This window comes from Haemaphysalis longicornis, unplaced genomic scaffold (genome assembly GCF_048455015.1).
Source record: "Haemaphysalis longicornis isolate Haplotype H1 unplaced genomic scaffold, Haemaphysalis longicornis Haplotype H1 scaffold_7, whole genome shotgun sequence".
Taxonomy (NCBI): domain Eukaryota; kingdom Metazoa; phylum Arthropoda; class Arachnida; order Ixodida; family Ixodidae; genus Haemaphysalis; species Haemaphysalis longicornis.
In genome coordinates this window covers 44,126,645-44,147,007 of record NW_027526422.1, presented here as the reverse complement: position 1 = coordinate 44,147,007, position 20,363 = coordinate 44,126,645, and the positions used below count along the sequence as shown (strand labels likewise).

Below are 20,363 nucleotides of genomic sequence, written 5' to 3'. Positions count from 1 at the left end.
CCCCCTCCCTTGTGAACACGATTACTTCTTCTCATATTCCAGTTTAACTTTTACTACTATTTATCATGTTCTAAATAAGGTTACACCAATCTCTTCAAGACAAGAAACAGCCAAGATTTCTTTTGGTTTGCTACATTTGAGTCAGGATGGGAGCCCGGTTTACACGAGATATCTTTCGCGGCCCAACTCTAAAGCGCTCGGTATATAAACGTAAGAGTGTTTCTTGCATAGATCTGTTACCATTCACGGCAACTCGGTGAACGCGACTTTGTGCATCTGATCACAACGTCGCGAGTTCGATTATCGTTTGCGCAGCAGGCAAGTCTTGTGGAAGCGAATGATAAACAAGTTGTTTGTGTGGACAACGGGTGTGAAAACACCGCCCACGCCAGCTCTACTGGACGTTAGGCAACTGCAAGTGGTGGGAACCGACCCTGAACCATCCGGTGCAAAGTGACTCATAGATGAAATGCTGTGGTGGTGCGTCAAGCCGGCGAGCGTCCGTGCCGCATATTGAAGCGCGTATAGGTGCGCCGTGTTACGCAAGACGTATGGAGGACGGGAAGAACAAGCGCAGACAAGGTGAAACGCAAACTAACCTTTTGTGATAATAAATAAAGTAAACGCTCATTAATTCTAAATCTGTCAATTCAAACTTCCGGATAATTCGAACTCACGCCTTGGTCCCGGCAGAGCCCTGCAGAGTTCAATGGGGGAATACTCCCGATACTTCGAATGCGTCTGTATCCAGAACTGTTAATTCGAACTATGATCCACTGGTTTCCATCGCTCCTTGCAGAAGAAGCCGGCCCAGAGTGATAGCAATGTGTTGCAAATCAAAACCAAACCAAAATTACTAGAAATTCAAAACAAAACAAAAAAACAACAGCGTGGAGCGCGCGCTACGCTCCTGCAACAGCTTATTTCGCGTCTACAGAGGGCGCCGCGCCACAGGGCGCCAGTGCTCCGGCGCATGCCATTATTATTTACGAAACATTACTTACGAAATCACCTGCCACAAACGATTAGTAGCGCCTGATTCGCGGTAACGAGTCCATAGGTGGCCTCTTTGTGTTCTGCCCGCGCAGTGTGGCGCGATTTCCATTCATTCTGGCGCCAGCCCGCTAATCCCTTCGAGCTCTAATTTGCGAGCTTTTACTGTGATTGATAGTTTGCTCTTCACGCCGTCTGCTCTTTACCTTGCCGTCCGTCATACGTCTTTGTGTAACACGTGTAACACAGCGCACCTACGCACTACAATATGTCCGAAAACCAACTAGCCAACTGCCAAACTTTGCTGAATTAAGTCCGTGTCGCTACGCGCGCCTCCTAGCCCGCTCCTTCGAAGATTGTATCGGAGAATCCCGGCGCACCCGGCCAAAGTCCACGCAGACGGCGGACGCCCCCTCGCGGGTCCGCGCCCCAGGCTCGGCGCCGAGGGCCTGACCAGGCGTCCCACAGATGTCGCGCGGACCCGAGACCGGCGTGTTCGCGGTGGCCGCTCCCCGCTGTTCTTCGCTTTAACTTCTGCCAGCGCGCAACACCGGCAATGGCGGGCTCGCCAACAACGCTGCCGTCGACGCCTGGCGATGCGTCCGGGTTCTTCGTGTGAGCAGCGCTAGCGGGACCCGCCGCTGTCAGCTCGCGCGAGGCTGCTGCACCGCGTCACCCCGGACCGGCCAGCCGATCACCCGGTCGTCGTCGTGGCAACGTCTTCGTGAGACGGTGAGCGAGCCGACCGAACCTGCGCGCTGGCCGCCTTGCTGCACCCTGCGCGCTTCAAAATACCTACCGACACCGGTGCTCGCTTTTCGTCTTTGGCCGGGCTCCAAAACAGGGCCTCGTTTATTGTTTCTCTCCGTTTCGCGCTGCGCGCCGAACGCCCGTTCGACCGTCGACAGGTCGAACCTGCTGTGACGTCGCCGTCGTTCTGAAAGAACTCGCTCGGCGTTATGGACAACCGGCAGCGGGTGAACGCTGCTTGCTGAGGGGACGAGTTTTTGAGCAGGCACTAACAAAAGGGGCTGTCGACCTCGCAAGCGCGCCGAAACGAGACGTTTGCTAAGAATTCGCTCTACGCGCTGCTCCGCTGAGGTGACTAAACAAAGGTGTAGAGTAACAGCTCCGCCGTTTGAATTCCCGACGGCAACATCGACTGCGTGACGCAGGCGTGCGAATGCAAAGCAGATCCTCTTTGGCTAAAGCGTGTCACAAAGCGCGAAACTTTCTGGCGGCTTTGCAGGGGCTGCCGCCTGCCTGCGCATACTCCGTGAGGCGGTTGGTTCTCTCCGGGAGGGATTGGAGTGTCAGGGAAGAAAGCACCCTTGCGCGAGGGCTGGGGTCTCCTCCTCGCGATCGTTGGCCAGCTGTAGGACGCGCCGTGTGCCGGGGCTCCCGTACCTGGAGATACGTGCGAAACAGGACCAGCTATCGATTTCTGGGGGCGCCTTCCTTTTTCTCCTCCTCATCAGGACGCGGCCGCGGCTGGCTTGTTTCCTAGTGCGCTTAGTGTACATGTCTGCGCTCGCTCTTGCAATAGCGGCGCAGAACACAAAAGTCGTGCGAAGAATACATTTCCTTTGTCCCTCCTCTCCCACCGAATTCCATCCTCCTCTCAGTCCTCTTTGTTTCGATGCCGCGGAGGACACAACGAACGAATCTTAATTACAAACGGGCGCTTGCTAGCTCGGGGAGGAGCTCTTCAGTTCACGTGCGAGCCCGGGGCTATTGGAGCGGCAGCGGAGATCTTCATTCAAGCGGCTTCCCCGCGTTCGCCTTCTGCGTTCTATTTGGATTCCGGCCAGATCTCTGCGGCGCCGGTGGTAGTCCAGCATTGTTTTCGCCTCGTCTTTGACGCGCGCGGACACCGCCGGTGTTGTTGTTTCCCTCTAGCGCGCGCGACTACGCGATGGCATTGTCTTTGACCGCCTGCTGTTGCTCGAACTTTTCGCCCGCGCACGTGACACATTTCGGCGCGACGTTCGTGTCGAAAGAGAGCTGTCTGTGCGCGCTTGCGGTGGGGGTGAGCTGTTGTAAGCGCCGATGATGGATGAGGTAGTGAGACGCAAGCTCGCCGCTTGCCGTTCAATGACAGGTCGGCCCCTTTCGAAAGTTTTATGAACCGTCTTGTTTTTTTTTTTGTTTTTTTTTTGAAAGAAGGCAGGGTTGTAGCTGGCGCCAAAGTTCAGGTGACGTTGTACGCCCCGTGTCGTTGTGGGCAGGTGATGTGATGAGGGCTTCACTGTCGCGCAGCAGTAGCCCCACCGCTGTCGGAGGGTGGGCTTTCTTGCGTGCCTATGGCGTCGTACAGCAAAGTGCGCTTTGCGGGGTTGTGATAAGAGTGAGCGTCGAGTGGGCGTTGGTGAACGACAAGGAAGCTGCGTTATTCCGTTTTTACCGCAGTTGCGCTTAACGCACCTTGAAGTCCCCCGCGCGAGGTTTCGCTCATTTTATTGGTAGAGATGTCTAAAGAGCAGCACTATAATTTGGTTCAAGCTTGCCGCAAAACTTTGATGTTTTTCCTAATGAGTTTTGAATTGGGAGAAACAGACGTGTTGAGGTTAATCTGTTCACTTTTTTCTTCTGTTTCTTTACATGACCTTATTCAATAACTACATCAGAAGAAGCACACATCTACAGCAATTATACGTTTATATTCAGCGCAATGAGCTCAAAGAAGAGAGAGAGAAAAAAAAACTCCACCAACAAAAAAGTCAACGACTATCCTTCATACTTATGTGCTGAGAGGGAAAGAAAGGTTTATTGAAACGAAAGGAGCTGTGTTGATGCTAGCATGAAACTGAATGCTTGATGAGGCACACATCAGGTTACAGCAGTCAGCTCCTGGGGTATTTTGTGGAGTACGCCCGAAAAGAGAAATCGCATGATGGCAGCACTTATACGGGGGCGTAAAAAGATATAAGAAACACGTATCTAGTTCCTCCGCTAGGACGCCTTTGAATATTCATGCGCAGCCGTGAATTTCAGATAAGATGAATGGTTATGCGGCAATGTGTCTTGATGGTAACTTAGCTTTACCATATTTTTTTATCCGCCCTTATAGTACGCAACGAAAAGAAACATTTTTTTCGGACTGTCTCTGAATGATGAACTGCAAATTGTTGAGCCCAAAGAAAGGTGTTGGATTTAAAGTGGCTGGAAGCAGAATGTCATATTGGGCTCCTTGCGTGGATATTGAAGCAGGAAAGATATGAATACTACTCAGTAGTAAAAGGCCGTGTTCACGACGTTATGTGAAGTTTGTGTTTGTGAAATTTGGAGTTTCTGAACATTCTAGTAGTTTATGAACAAAATACAAAAAAAATGGTACGTCAAGTTTAATGATACAGTTAAACCATGCTGACGTGTTTGTTAACAACTTTCACATTTTGAAATGACGGGATGATATCGTGTTTAATCTTGAAGTAGCGATACCGTCCGCTCTATAGTGTGTGGTATGATGCCGACGGATACTCTTTTTTTTTAACCGATGAAATTCAAAGATGCTGATTTTTTTTTACCAATATTTGCAGAGTTTGCTATCTCGGTCTTCTTGTTCTAATATTCTTTTTTTAACCTTTTCACATACTGAACATTCAATTTACGATTTTGTTTTCGCAAATTTTATACTTTCCTTATTTTGACAAATGCCACATGCCTCATTAAATTGTACCGGTTTTGTAGAAAACACTATTTAATATGCCTAAATGCATGATTTATTCCCTGAAAAAAATCAACAGAGATAAAGCATCTCTTTGCGGCTGATAACAAAGGGACAAAAATACGCAGATCGTAGTATCAGCGCAATAAAAGAAAGCTCAGTGAAGTGCCACGACGATGACCCCAGCTATATTTCGTACCTGGCATCAGTTAGAAGAATACCACTCAGTATCCTAAAAATAAAGTTCAAACCCCATTGGCATCTAACTCTCAAACATGGACACATGAAATAGGATCTAGCTTTCGCGTTACTTTCTGTTCGTTGCAGGGCGATTCGATGCAGAACTTGCACTGTAAGGTCAGGTGCGGCTGAATAACGACGCAAAAAGCTTTGTTCTGTTTTAGTTCTAAAAACACGAAAAAGCAACTCGCTGAAAAAAAATGATGAAAGAATACTGAGGACACCTACGAACTTCATATACTGTAGTAAATGCGCCCTTGCACTATTATAATTATTCTTAAAATTCTCCTCGTTCTCTTCTATAACACGGTGCGTATCCGCGTTCGCAACGCCAAGAAAGCAACACATTTACCGGGGACCTACTTTGCTACTCGGCGTGCTGAAATGACTCGTGTAAGCTTGAGTGCGTGTCGCTAAGACACGCTTCCTAACAGAAGTTTCCAAGTCAAATGCCACAACGCATTCACAATAGGTCTACCTTTAATCAGCTACATTCGCCGAGCTGTTGCGCTCCCTCCACGGCCAAATGTCTGTGCCACTGCCACGGAGAAGCATGGATCTGCTATCTACCTGTCAAAGTTTACCGTTCGGCTTGGTCGTGCGGCTGAGTTCATGATGACCGTTCGACGTTGTCAACCTCTCGGATAAGCAGGGTAACGATGTGAGCGTTTTTCTAGGCCGTGGTAAATAGGGCTGATCCCGATAAAATTGCGGGAGCTTTGATTTCTCGTCACCGTGCGACTGGGTGGGAGACAGCGTTCAGGTGATTAGTTTCAGTCTGCTCCGGGCGCGAAACATGAGCGTGTTTTTAGTTCAGCGTAGCATCCAACGCATTGAGAGAGAGAGAGAGAGAGAGAGAGAGAGAGAGAGAGAGAGAGAGAGAGAGAGAGAGAGAGAGAGAGAGAGAGAGAGAGAGAGAGAGAGAGAGAGAGAGAGAGAGAGAGAGATTTTAATTATTCCGATAAGTCAGCCCACCAGCGAGCTTGGCTTGCTACTCTGACGAAGAGTGGAAGCGAGTGAGGACACGTAATCGCATCGTAACGCACACAAACATTAACAGTCGCAGGAACAAAAACGCATTGCTTCATGTTCAAAAGTATTAGAAAAACAGCGGATAACGGCGAGTGGAACTCAAACGGCCATTTTTCCATCCCACCAACGTATTTCGATAGGAGGTTCATTACTGGGGCAGCCGGTCTAACCACAGGGACGTTTCCGGAGCACATTGTTATGTCGGACTGATGAAGCACGCTAAAACAAACCTCCAGAACCATCGATGCAAGCGCCGAAGGAACGACAACAACGCAGCAGGCTTTGCTTTCAAGCCTAAACGTGAGAGTCAAGCACCAACGTTGTTAGGGTTGTTCGACGAAAGCCACCTTCTTGTTTGTTGTCATTTCCTAGCGGTGATGGTATCAAACAATGCGGTGGTAGAGAAGATCGAGTTGTCGCGCTTGGTCGGAAAACTTATCGAAGTGAACCAGTCAGCCAGGAGAGAGGTGGCTGAGGGCGCGGGCAAAGGAACAAGCAAGCAGCAGACCCGGGGGGAATTCCAGTAAGTGCCTTATTCTTCGATCGGCAAGCTTTTCTTTTTAAGATGTTTGGTTGACCTGCACAAACAAGAAAGAACCGAATGACGTTTTTGAAAATGAGCGCTGGTCTTAGCGCTGCCACTTAGAACTAGCGCACTTTCCCCCGTGCGGCCGCGGGTGCCGGCGGCAAAACGCACTATACGTTTCCTGTCGGATTGTCCCCACCCTTCCGAGCTCTCCAAATGGGGCCGCGCTCCTCCGAGGCCGGGTGGGACACTGTGTGTTCGCTCGTTTTTTCTTCTTGTTTGTGTCACATCCATTCTCGGAAACAGCCGCGATGACAACCAGGTGTTATCGACAAAGTGTGCGCACGCGTTTGACGTCTCTGCTTATTTCGGTGCCGGGCGCGACCACAATCTTCCCGGCGACTCTTCACCGCATTCTACTCTCTCTCTCTCTCTCTTTTTTTTTTTTGTCTGTACAACCTTCTCGTCAATAAGCGGCATGCGCGTTTTGTTTCTTTGTTTTGTTTTGTGCGAGTTTGTCCGGACGTGAATGAAGCGTTTTTAAAACTACTGCTACTTTTTTCCTTCCCCAGGGTATTGTTCTTATATGCCTCGTTTCGTGTTTGTTTTCGCGTCCATTCTCGTAGGGGAGCACTTTCTTCAGAATATATTCATATTACCCGTCGTTTGGGCGAAGCTACTGCCTTTGAACTAGAAGTAGTGGCATTGCGGTGTCTTGGTAAGGCAGGCAGGGAGAAAGGGGGGGAATGCTATTTGGCCCGGTGCATCCTTTACAAATTATTTGGAAATGTAGCAACGTCCTGCCGGGGAGCGTGTTTCCGAACGCTTCGCTGCACAGCACCCCACGTGACATGTGGGATGTCACTGCGTGTGCTATTCTATTGAGTTGCTGCTAAAACGATTTCCCCGATCGTGTGTGGCCTTGACGTAATAAAGAAAAAAAGTGTGTGGTCTTGACGTAGACTTCTGGGTACTTGCACAGACGGCCTGGGTTCGAATCTCAGCGGGTCTACTTTGATTTTCTTCTGAACAATGTTTTTTTATTGCGGAGCACCTCAATTGTTTGTGTTTTTTTTATAAATGAAATGGAGGTTTGGTATGTTTAGGCCGCTTTAGGTTTGGTGCGCAGCCTATGGCCACTTTAATGAATGTTCTGTATCGCGTGAAGACCCATGTCACGTGGGGCGCTGTTTAGCGAAGCGTTTGAAAATACGCTGCCGGGGCAGCTAACTGTCTTTTCCGTTGTTTTATTTTTCTTGTGCTGTCATCGGACGGAGCTTTTTGTTCAATGTTTATATTGTTACAGTGTTAGGTACACGACAATCAATAGGTTGTCTGTTACGTTAGTCGGCAGTCAATCGCCTGTGTAGGGTATGTCCCAGTGGAACGGGATCCAGGGGGTATGCTGGCACGTAGAAGAGGAGGGCGAAGAAGAGTTTTCCCCGGCTCGCTGCTGACCGGCGTCTGTGGTACCACGTCTTGCCTGTGGCTCCGCAGGACTTGTAAATAAAGCCTTCATCCATTTGTTACGTCCGTAGCAATATTATTATCATTACTGTTAGTGCAGTTATTCTCTTGGTTTAAGTTAGAAAAGAAAGTGCAGGTATCGAGAGTGGAGACCGAACCACGCCTTCCGATTACGTGTCGGATGCCCTCTGACTATACTCACTTTCCGCAGTGATGATTGATATTTATATGCGACTGCTACCCTAGTAAAACCACACAGTGCCACCAGCGAGCTGCTCAGACCTTGTGTCACGTGACCGCCAACTGCGTAATCCTCACCTTTCGTACGCCTTATGAGCATCCGCCGTCTGTTTTCGCTGACTGCTTCTACACCGTCGGATCCTCATTCAATGTTCACTGGTTAGGCACATCGACCTCGCAGACTCTTTAATGACAGTAATGAGCCCCAGACTCAACAATGCGGTTAATCGAGGCGCACTAATGACTCACGTCACGAGGTCATAGGCAGCCCCGTGTTGTCATTGCGCGGGGGATGTGCCTACAATGTCGGCCGACGGGGAGGCGAGCTGGCCCGCTGTGCCACCGTTTCGGGAGGCCGCATCATGCACCGTTTGAGACAAGCGTAGCAGTCGCAGCATGTCGGCTCAATTACACCGCAATCTCGGCTTCACCCGCCCGAAGCCCGGGAGTGGAGCAGCGAATGTTTTGTAAGCAGTGGGCGGTGTACTGGCTGTTCGGTCACTTTCACCCGCACATTTTGCATTGGGACACCTTTCGTCGCGGACACGCTCGCGTTGACCGTAATTAAGGCACACCGCGCAGGCTCGGGCTGCCTTCGCTTATCCCGCAGTGACTGGAGCCTGGTTCTTCATTATTTATTTATTTATTTATTTATTTATTTATTTATTTATTTATTTATTTATTTATTTATTTATTTATTTGTTTGTTTATTTATTTATTTATTTATTTACAGCAATTGAGGACGTGGAATTTCAGACCCCCACAGGGCAAGTGTCTATACCATGCGTATCAATTGGATTTTTTTCTATTTTGAATACCCTCAAGGCAATTGCATTGAAGAGGGGAGTGGGTAAATACAACACAACACATGAGGAAACTGCAGTATAAATAGCAGAACAGAAGTAGTTATAACCTCTACAAAACGAAGTTATGCGGGTAAATAAGGTCGCAATCTTCCTGTTGCGATGTGAGAAGTGCGGCTGAGGTTTGCATTGGTGACAATTTTTGGCATTCATTGCAAATATGATCCAAATAAAAAAAAAACATACATTGGACAAGTGAAATTCGCAGAAAGCAATGACACGTTATACACAGTCAGAAGACCTAAAAGATGATATTAGACACAATGGTACGAAACAAATCCGGGTTGCTAATTGTAGCGATATCAGAAGCAAGGTGGTTCCAGTCGCTAGAGGTGCGTGGGATGAAGGAATGAAAAAAAGGCCTTAGTGCTGAAAGAAGGAACGCCAACTTTATGAACATGACTGGTACATAGGCTTTTCTCATTGGCGTTTTCCATTGGCACATTGGCGCTTCTCATTTCCATTTCACAACGAACGTTTATTCATCAAATCAACTAACCTTAAAAGAAAAGTTAGAAGTTTTCTTTTAGGGTGTTTGGGAAACCTCAAGCTTCTGTCCCGTACGTCATTACCGAAAGAACACCTTGGTTGTATGCCCGTATTTTTAGTGAAAGAGGTAGCTTTCTACCTCAAATTTCAGGGTACTTGCCGATTGCGGCTTAGCCAATATAAATTCTGCGCTTAATTTTTTTTCTCGGGACTTGGATTAACACTGACACTTTGTCTAAGATCTTAAAAAGTGGTTTTGACACCGAGCTCAGGCGACTGGACAATCAACCGTTCACAGTAGAGGCCATCTTAGGATATCGATCTCTACCACCGACTTTGCAGAAGGCGACAGAAGCCCTTCTACGTTTTGCTGAAGGACACAGCTTAGACGAACGACTGTAGAGCCCCCAAAGAGAATAGAACACGTGCGCGTGTCCCCTCCTATCCATCCTTTTCGTCTTCCCTCTCTTTCTTCGTTGAACACCCCTCCCCCAGTGCCGAGTTGCGAACGCCTAGCTAACCTTTTGGCCTTTCCGTTCGCTTTTTTCTTCCCCTTCACTCTTTGCATGCTTGTTTAACGTTACGCTTGATTTAGTTGTGTTTATTTTGAACCCCTCAGTTAAGCTTTCAGAGTAGTGTTATTGAAGCATATTTGTTAAGTCTAAATCCAGGCGGGACTAACTAAATAAGACTATGTCATCGGAGATTCTGAAGTAGCTCCAGTATTCTCTGTTGACCCGCAGTCCAGATGGTTCCTGTACATGTTTTCTAAACACCCTGAAACCTGTCTTTTAGACAGGTTGTATACAATATCGGTGAGATCGTGTCCCCTTGGGGACACATTTTCTGACAGGAAATATGAATAGTCAGAAATAGAAACATTGTAACGTGGCGGCAGATGAGATTTGGTGGAGGGTGCAGGTTCGTCATCCCCATCCTGGCCCCAGCATTGCATCGCATCGGCGTGGACGCAGCCGCCAAGGACAATGAAGCCGCGCCGGGCCGCCCCAGCCCAGTCGAGACCACAACAAGACGATGTACCCCGCACCTCTACCAAATGTAACGTGGCGGCAGGTGACACGAACCATGTGGCGATGAAGCGATGTATTTACATAATGGTGAAGAACAATTTACATCAAGCCTTAACCGAGCCAGGCCTGGCTGCGCCGCCCACACAGCTCTTCTTCGTCGTCATCCTTGGTGGTGGGCCATCGCACCATGGGGATTGTCCCGTCCCGTGACATCATTAACGAGGGGCTCCCAGGTGCCGCTGTCAATGGAGAAAGCTGAGCGCTAATTGGATAGCAATATATCCAACCAGATGAATGATAGCATCGTCAAAATTATCAGTCATCGTTGTTAACTGGCCAAGCCGTGCATCAGCAGGCAGACAGCCTTATTCTCCGCGTCATCAACTGCGTGAGCACGCTTACCACCCGGTTATTGATTTCTCTCAACCGAGGCGTTGCCACAGAATGTGATATGTAAACATACCTAACACATAACACCTGTTCGCATCGCCATAATGGAGGGGCGGCGGTGCCAATCCTACATGGGAACCTCTTTTTCTATGCGGTATGTTCGGGAACGCTGAGATATTGCAGCCTCGACAACGCACGACCAGAAAGGTCTATTGCCAATGTTTGACGACAGGCGTCGCCAAGAACTGTGTAAAGGTGCATGGCTGGCTATTTAAAACTCTTTCCTTACGGCGCCATAGGCCATGGTCACGGAGTTCCGATGATTTCAAACTTCCCGCGAAAGCTAAAACGGCGCCTGGCCGAACGCTATCGCCATCTGGCGTAGTTATTGAGAACACTTTTTTTCGATTTCTCTATCTTTTGTTGACATTTCACATGCGGAGGTGGTGTCAGGGAGTGAAATGTGAACCCGCGATAGCGGCGAGTTGCGCGAAAATGGCGTGCACTTCACGCCGCGCTCCGCAAAAGCGGACAGCTGTGGCAGGGTCTTCGGCAGCTGCTGCAGGTGATTTTTGCTACCCCAGCAGCAGTGATGACTCCAGAAACGATGTGGATTCGTCAGATATTTTGTTCTGATGAAGACGCTCCAATTCAATGGCCTTAGACTTCGACAGGTGCTGGGGTAAGGCTGGTTTTTGAATTCGCGCTGTATTTATAGGTTGTATTCACTGGCGTGGAGCGCATGCTGGCAACCATGCGTGTCGCCTTAGCAATGGCCATTAAGCGCCGGCGTGAAGCCAGCCGCCTACACCGGCGGCTGAGCATGTACACGGACCATGAAGCCACAGCGGATGCGTGGGCAGAATTTCTAGCGCGTAAGCGAGAGGCAGCAGCTCTGGTGCAATCTCGAATAAGGGATCTGAGCCAGCGTTTTCTGGCCGATCTACAGAGCGCAGGGAGGCAGGCGCCTCAACGTTTCTGGCGCCACATTCAATCGGGGAGTAGAACAGCTCCACAGGGCCGACTCCGCGCATCAGGAGACGAACAGACACTGGAGGGAGCGGCTTGCGTGCCTCTGCTCGAAGAATGGCTGCGCGCGCTCCAACGGTACGAGGACACAGGGATCTCCCCGAGTGAACCCGGCGAACAGGTGGCGCAGCCGACTGGGAGAACTGCCACCCTCCACGACGACAGAACTCTGCCAGCCGACCTGCGACAGGCACCGATGGACCGCAAAGTCAAGCAAGCTACCCGAAGAGTGGACGCGGGAACGGCCTTGGGGGTGGATGGCATCCCCATGAGTCTCATCAAGGCGTTGGGCCCGAAAGCCAGGGTGCGAGTGGGGGACTTGCTGTCACGGGTCCTAGTGGAAGCAGAGATTCCTCGGGACTGGAAGCGCAGTAGGGTTCGCCCCTTGTATAAAGGCACCGGGGATAGGATGGACCACAACTGCAGACGTATAGCCATCACTCCGGTGTTGTACCGAATGGCCATGCAGGTTGTGAAGAGCCGGCTGCAGCGCTGGGCCGAACGCAAATGTGCATTGGGGGAGCTGCAGGCAGGCTTACGGGTCGGCAGACGCATTGAGGACAACTTGTTGGTCCTTACGCAGTGCATAGAAATCGCCCTGCAGACCGGGAGCCCGCTCTATGGGGCGTTCCTAGATGTCTCCAAGGCCTACGATCGGGTGAATCGGGAGATGCTGTGGGAGCTGCTCCGAGAACATGACCTGGAAGAGTAAGATCTCTACCTGCTCCAGGCACTGTACGAGGACATCACAGCACAAGTTGAATGGGGTGGCAAGAAGACTATGGCGCCAGTTGACATACCACGCGGTCTGCGGCAGGGATGTCCTCTCTCCCCACTTCTTTTCATGTTGTATGTGGCAGGAGTGACGCACCAGTTGGAGTTTTCATGTAGTGGTTACCGGTTGGAACACCAGGTAGAGGGGCAACAGGTGGTCCATCGAGTCCCAGCCCTGATGTACGCGCATGACTTCGCCGTCATGGCAGAATCGCCGGAAGAGCTGCAACACCTGCTGGACATCTGTGGCTCAGAGATGACGAAGCTGCAACTGCGGTTTAGCCAAGCTAAGTTCATGGTGATGGTATGGGGCACAGAGCAGGTACATCAGCGGACATGGGCGCTGCAGGGGGACACAGTGCACGTGGCGAGATCTCCATGTGCAGTAAAAACATGGAGACGGAATGTTCCATGTGCAGTAAACACATGGAGACGGAAAGTAGGACTGTGTTTTGTGCTTGAAAGCGTTGTCCTTGCTTTCTTCTTCGTTTACTTTATTCACGTATCTAAAATACCAATAAGCAGGAGCCTGAACTCATCCCAAGCTTGAACTTTTCATCTGCCAGCAGGGTATGTAAACATACGGTAATACAATCAGGCCAAAAGGAAACGCGAACGCAATATATAGGGCCTGAACGCGTGTTCGAGGGAAATTTTCTTCACAACCGTGAAATACTAAAACATAATTTATAAAAAAAATTATGTGCAGTGAGCCTATATCAGAGATACTAAGCTGAACTATGACATTACATTTCCTACCGTGGGAAAAATCTAAATATCACAGCGTTCAGGGTAATTGCTGAAGATTGAACAGAGCACAGTTTTTGACAAGGGTAGAAACAGCGCTTGTGTTGTGTTCTTCTCTGCCTCTCCCATGTCAGAAAATGTGCACCGTTCAATAATCAGTATCTAGTCGCCAATTAGCCTAACATGGTACGCTACTCGTTCAAGTTAAAATTTCCGCGCTCACATTTATGACCATACATATAAGCATTTCGAAGTGCTTACTGGTAAGCACAATAGCTTTCTTTTTTTTTAACGAAGCTAATGGGTATGAAATGTTCCAGACAAGAATCTAACTGTTTCCATTGCTGGTGTAAACGACATATTAGCCTTCCTAGCTGTAACTGACGCTATGGTGACATTTCGAGCCAATTCCCTACATATCCCTCTAAGTGTGCCGTACACTAAGCCACACTTACGATAAAGTATCAGGAAATCCGGGCCGTGCAAAAATTAAACGGGTATTCTGACCTTCTGCCAGGACGCAGTTTCCAAGGCCACGGGGTAAGAACGTTTCGAGCTATATCCCGAGCCGACAGCTGTGTCATTTATTGAGATGAAATGCAAAACCGCCCGTGTGCAGGAGCCTTGGTAGGGTCGGCAGAAGCCCGAGAGGTTTTAAACTATTCGTGGACGCTCCACTGCAGCGTGCCTTAAAACTGAAATGCTGCCTCGAAGGGCTAAACTTATCAAGTTAAATTAAGGAGATGCTCAGAGGCTCCCATGAGGACCTCTTGGCATACTGCGTCAATCTACATCCTATCGATTCTTTAACCGGAGTTTGGATTTGCAATCTAAATAAATAAATAAATAAATAAATAAATAAATAAATAAATAAATAAATAAATAAATAAATAGTGTCATTTGCACCGAGCGCTTACCTTACCTAGCGGGTACGCGCCTCCATTTTGCACTGAAGCGATTAGAATACGTTCGTAATTTTTCCTATTGTTCGTCGGCAGAAAACGCCTTGCGCAAATGCAACGTTCTCGCTAATGCTTTGTAGCTTCCAATTTAATGCAGATATTTTTGGGACAAAATCATACAGCAACTACGCGCTAAGGCGGCTCTGTCGTTACGCCGAGTTTCATTTCCCCGTAACAGTTCACAGTGGGGGTGTAAAAATTTCGGAATCCTTAAAAAGAGATGTGGCTCATGTTTTACCGGAGTTACCCCGCAACAAATTATGTGATGCTTGACTGCTCAAACGACTACACAAGAGTGCGGAGCTTTGTCTAAACCGGTATCTCGGATAATTATCAGTCGCCGTTTCAATACAAATAACATGAGGCCGCGCTCCTAAGCCATTGCAACTGTGTTACTGATAAAGCCACCATAAAACGGACAGCCTCATGCTTGTCTGCTAGGATAAAACTGTAATCCTTCCGAGTTCATTACGCTGATTAATGCAAGCGTATGCTGAAACGCAAATTAAAAGGAATCCTGTTTTGTTTCTTGCACTCATATTCAGCGCGTCCCGGTAAATAAAGTATTATCAAATTGCAACTCAAAGTGCATTCGTCATTCTTTTTTTTTTTTCAACACTATTCTTTTGGCATTTAACAGCTTTGCTCTCAGAGCATTTCAGCAAGACCGATGTCATTCAATTTTGTTATCTGGTGCACAGGTGCCGCCATACGTATTTGGAACAAGGATTTGTATATATCACAAAATATTCATCTCGCTGACTTTTTCGCCGCCATTGCCGCTTTACAAGAGGCTTTTTTTTTTCTATTAGTGGGGACTCCTTTCAACGCACACCAATGCAGCCAGGCAGTTTCCAGAAGAAGAACTTCATGTAAATTTACGAGGGCGTGTTCCAATTACTTTTGACGGCGCCTGTACCTCTTTACTCGCTGTCGGTTTATACTATCGCAAATTTCGACGCATGCGCCATCTGAGCGTTGAACAGTATTGAAATGAAACCTCTTCAACCGCGATCCGACATCATACGTGCGAGCTAAGGTTGAGACGAAACAGTCCTCTGGGCTCGAAGGTGGAAGCGAGGCGCCTGCCTGTAGTACGGTATGTTGCCAGCGGGATCCTTCAGACGTGTGTGCGTCTCGGAGGATGAAGCTGATTTACGACGCCAAGCTGCAGCCCGCAACCGAGGCGCGTCGCAATATATCTTTACGCGCTGTCGCGAGCACGTAAACCTCGTCGATCCTTCGGACGAGCCGAGCGGGGGAGGAAGGGGCATCGAGGAAGCGGAGGATGACGGATGAATGGGTCAACCGAATCGTACGCCTTTAAAAGAAAAAAAAAATGGAGGGAGACAAAAAGAAGAGACGGAAACAAAAGAGAGGGGAAAACGAAACAAAGGAAATGACGAAGGAAAAGGTCGGAAGAGGGCGTGCCTGTTTCAACGTTGAACAGAAGCACTTATGCAATATTCCGCGTGATTCGGGGGAGGCAGAACAAAAAAAAAAACAATTCACGCATCTCCACGAAGTGAATCATGACGAGTGGGTGAAGCACTGGGGATCGTTCTTACCGTAAATCACCCGTGGTATTGGCCACTCGCGCATGTAAATGAGTAACAATGTGTGTGTAGAGTATATACAATTCCAATCCAAGCTAATCCGGTACAATTCAATTTATTCCAATCGAATCTAATCAATTTCAATCCAATCCAATCCTATCCAATCCAATGCTCCTCGCACATGCGCAGCACTGTGTACACGCATGCCAAGGGACAAGCCACGGACAAAGCGAGGTCCTAAGGTGCTTCTCCCCTAATCAAGGAAATGACGAAGGAAAAGGTCAGAAGAGGGCGTGTCTGTTTCAACGTTGAACAGAAGCACTTATGCAATATTCCGCGTGATTCGAGTGGAGGCAGAACAAACACACTGCGAACAAAGGCACCTGAGTTGTTGCACAAAGACACACACACGCACTCAGCGCAAACGTGCCGTCCGGGAGTAAGAAATAATATATGAACTGCTTTTGCGTAGTAGCTAGAGGCGTGACGAATGTGAGGGTGCGGCTTTGCGTAAACCGCAGGTTCAAAACGCTTCGCTGAAATAACCGGGTGTCAAGCTGAAACCACTTGCGTCACAGGAGCTTTCCGTGCAACCGCCTTCCATCCCCGTTTTATTTTTGTTCGCACATTTTTTATTACCGGCCACCGCTCATCTCCCGTGGTATATAGGGACAGTTTGTCAAGGTATAACCTTGGATAGCCTTACGCAGATCATAGGACTCGTCATCTGTATATGGCGAAACACGGAACAAGGAAAATGAATAGATAAACGCTAACGTGATGAGGTAATAGTGAAGAGAGTGCAAGCGACCGATTCCAAAAATTTCGAGCCGCCCGCCGCGGCGGCCGCTTTTCTGATGGAGGCGAAAAGCGAAAACGCCCGTTTGTTCGAGATTTCGCCGCAGGTTAAAGATCCCCAGGAGGTCAAAATTAATCCGGAGCCCTCCACTGCGGCGCCCCTCATCGCCTGCGTTACGTCGGCACGTGAAACCCTAAAATCAATCAATCAATCAATCAATCAATCAATCAATCAATCAATCAATCAATCAATCAATCAATCAATCAATCAATCAATCAATCAATCAATCAATCAATCAATCAATCAATCAATCAAAATTTAGAGCCCTTCCACTGCTGCGATGATGGAAGACCAGCGAAGGTGTATTGGCCGTTAACTAAATGGACCTATGTATGGTGACTTGCCAAATATTGGTCAAATAAAGACACACAACTTCCTTGGAATAATTCTGAATTAATGCTCGTATAATTTGTTCATGGATAGTTTCGATAAAGCAGTGCTTACAGCCGTTTTCTGTTACCATACTTATCCCGTAGAAGTACTGACAACAGACGGGAATTCTGCAACGTTTGCAGCTTCACTAGTTACAAGTAAATGAAGCTCAATGCAATGATAGAGTCGTCTTTGCGGCCTTTTTGAGTTTGATTGTTTCCAAGATACTTGCATTAGACTGAGAGCTACAGAGCATTTTACAGTATACCTCTAGAGAGAGCGCGAGATTCTTTGTCGACGCGACCCGATAGACGCACGCAATTTTGGTCAGAAACCAGCCCTAGACAGCTTCGCTCTAAAGATGAATCGAGGTCTGCGGTGACTCCATTGCCCCAGGGCGGTTGGTTGCGTAATTGACGGTAAATACGTGAAATGAATCCTACTTCAAAAGGCGGCCTCGTCGAAGTTTGAAACGAACCAAAACATGAACAGAGAAGGTCGGAAGGTGACGGTTCGTAGAGGAGGATGTTGAGGTAGGGGGAATAGCAGCTTTGTTCTTCGTCGAGCCATCGGAGGAAGCGCATCAGTGCATCAAAACGAGACGTCCTCATTCGCGCAACAAAGCAAATTGCTCGAGATAGGAATCTGACTGGGATGAGTGTTCGAGATACGCAGGGTGATTTTATTCTCGTGCCGAGCGGTCGCCGTGCGTACAATAAGGAGGAAAGATACGATCAGGACGGCAAGGACTTTGCACAGCGGTAAGGAAGAGGTGCGCGCAGCTGTGGAAGCGGCGGTTGGAAGCAGGCGAGGAAAAAAAAAAACAATAAAAAGACATTGCGGAAAGCCCGCCCAGTTGCGTATTCGACGGGATGAGCTCAGCTGCGGCGGGTATTGCGACTGTGTGCCCGACACGAGGGAACCCTTTTCGGGCTATGACAGACTCACTTGGGTCGTTGCGGCTAATCTAGTTCGCTTAGTATTACAGACAAAATGAGGCAAGAGGGTTATGGGCAAGGCTTTCAGTTTCTTAAAAGTGTGAGGTGATCTGGAACGAACAGCTTTTTACGCAAGACACGCAAGTAAATGAAGAGTGGGGCGTATTTGACGTGTTGTGCCAGTGATGATGATGATGATGCTCCTTAGTTAGGGGCACTAAGAAATATAGTAATCATCATCACCACCATTCCTACAAAATCTCGTTTCTCTTCCGGTTTATTGCCAGACATAAAATGTCTTTATCTGTAGCCGACTTAGCTTCAACTTGCACGCGTGGGTAGTTTAAGCACATATACAGTGTGTTGCGACGGTAATTGGAACACTTTAAAAAAATTTTCGTGAGCGTACCGCCGCTCTGTTCGCGCTCAAACTTCACACGAAGGTAGCATTTTGGGGTCTATTTTGTTTGCCACCCGGAACAACGACGGTACTTACCTGTTTATCCTGAAAATAAATAAAAACGATTTTCGCCTATGGGAAAATGGCGGCTGATTTGGACGTGCCAGCCCGAAAACTGGGTTTTCTGATCGTCTGCTAGCTCTTTCTAGGTGCATTTTCTGATCGTCTGCTGCACCATTCGGCTCCGTACGTGAATCCCAAACGTGCGTTTCACTCTGCAGGTGGTTCCGTCGTTCCAACATCAACTTGCGCTGGCTCGCACGTCCAAATCAGCCGCCATTTTTCCATAGGCGAAAATCGTTTTTATTTATTTTCAGAATACACAGGTAAGTACCATCGTTGTTCCCGGTATCAAACGAAATAGACCACAAAATGTGACCTTCGTGGCAAGTTTCAGCGCGAACAGAGCGGCGGTTCGCTCAGGAAAAACTTTAAAGTGTTCCAATTATCGTCGCAACAACCTGTATACTAAAACTCCCTTCTCAGTACCAGGTACAAAACCCAGAGCCCGTTGCTTTTCAAGCGTGCATCGTAACCACCCATTTCGGAGCTCCTTCAGCGATAAAACATTAAAATTGCGGGGTTTATTTATTTATTTATTTATTTACATGTTTTATGCATGTTTATGCATGTTTTATGATCTGTTGTGAAATCTAGGAGGTGCAAGAATTATTTATTACGTTTCGCAGAATTTGCCTCAAAAGAAACCAGGAACGGCAGAAATGCACGCCGCTGCAAAGTACATCCGTAGGCGTTCTTGTTGTACAGGAAAAAAAAAAAAAACTTACTCAGGCGCGTATCATATTTAGCACATACCCACTCACTCGTTTTGTGTTCTTTTAAAGTGAAAGCTTTATTGGTACGACCGATAGCGTCTTATAAAAGCTAATGCGTTTCCCCATAGACCGGTTGGTCGACCGAACAGCTCTGATAAGATCGTTGGACACACGGGGCATGCGTGAAACCAGGCTTCTATTGTGTCAAAACGGTTACTGGAAAGTCGTGATAAAGGAACGGCTCTAGGTAAGACAATAAACGCATCGATCATGAAGAAAGAGTACAATAGTATACCTTTATCTCATAAGCCACCTATATTTACACATTTAGATCGGTCTTCGTTTGCTTTTTGGGTCTTTAAAGGTTTGATGGTTGATTGAACGCACTTGTTTCGATGCAATTTTTATGTTCGAAAGCTTTCGGGCATATTTCAACCTTTTTGGGGAGGGGTGGTAAATTTTTATTTCTCCGGTTAGAAGCTTTTCGTTCGAAAGCTATGTTTCGCGCATTCACATAAATTTTCCCAGTGACCTGCCGCTCACAACGCCGTTTTTTTTTTTTTTTTAAAGCGAGGCTGTATGGGGGTTTGGCGCATGTTTTGTGTGCACGAGCAAAAATTCTGTGCCGCAAAGTCAAATTTACCGCAAACGCTCAGCAGAAAACGGCTGTAACTCTTCTCTGTCAAAACTTCCCCTTGTGATAATTGGCCGCGAAGAGGAATCTATTTTTGAGAGTTTCGATTACTTCTCATAGTTCACTATGATGTTGTAAACGTTACAGAATTACGGTCTGCTTGTCAATACATCGCCCTGTACAAGGTGAATATGGTCACATTAAACGGATGTAACTATTTTTTTTTTCAAAACTTTCTGAACAAAAAATATATCTCAATTGGCCGCTAAGACGACTTTATCATTGCGCCAATTTCTATCTACTTGTCATAAGTAGTTA

The 20,363-nt window shown here is 47.8% G+C and overlaps 2 protein-coding genes across 3 annotated transcripts in view; both read left to right on the top strand.

Annotated features, from left to right (window-relative positions):
* Positions 1 to 1,454: 1,454 nt before the first annotated feature.
* Positions 1,455 to 20,363, top strand: part of Nep3 (M13 family metallopeptidase neprilysin 3) — a 133,962-nt gene continuing 115,053 nt past the window's right edge. For both annotated transcript variants that reach the window (XM_077677022.1, XM_077677020.1), the window contains exon 1: positions 1,455 to 1,725. The gene's annotated coding sequence lies outside the window, so the exon portion shown is untranslated. The remainder of the gene's footprint in view (positions 1,726 to 20,363) is intronic.
* On the top strand, positions 12,164 to 12,679 carry LOC144146277 (uncharacterized). The gene has a single exon (XM_077678238.1). The coding sequence runs from the start codon at positions 12,164 to 12,166 to the stop codon at positions 12,677 to 12,679; it is 516 nt and encodes a 171-aa protein (XP_077534364.1).

What these genes read in the sequence shown, in the direction of transcription:
- LOC144146277 (XM_077678238.1), top strand. Translation starts at nt 12,164, where the DNA reads ATGGACCGCAAAGTCAAGCAAGCTACCCGAAGAGTGGACGCGGGAACG.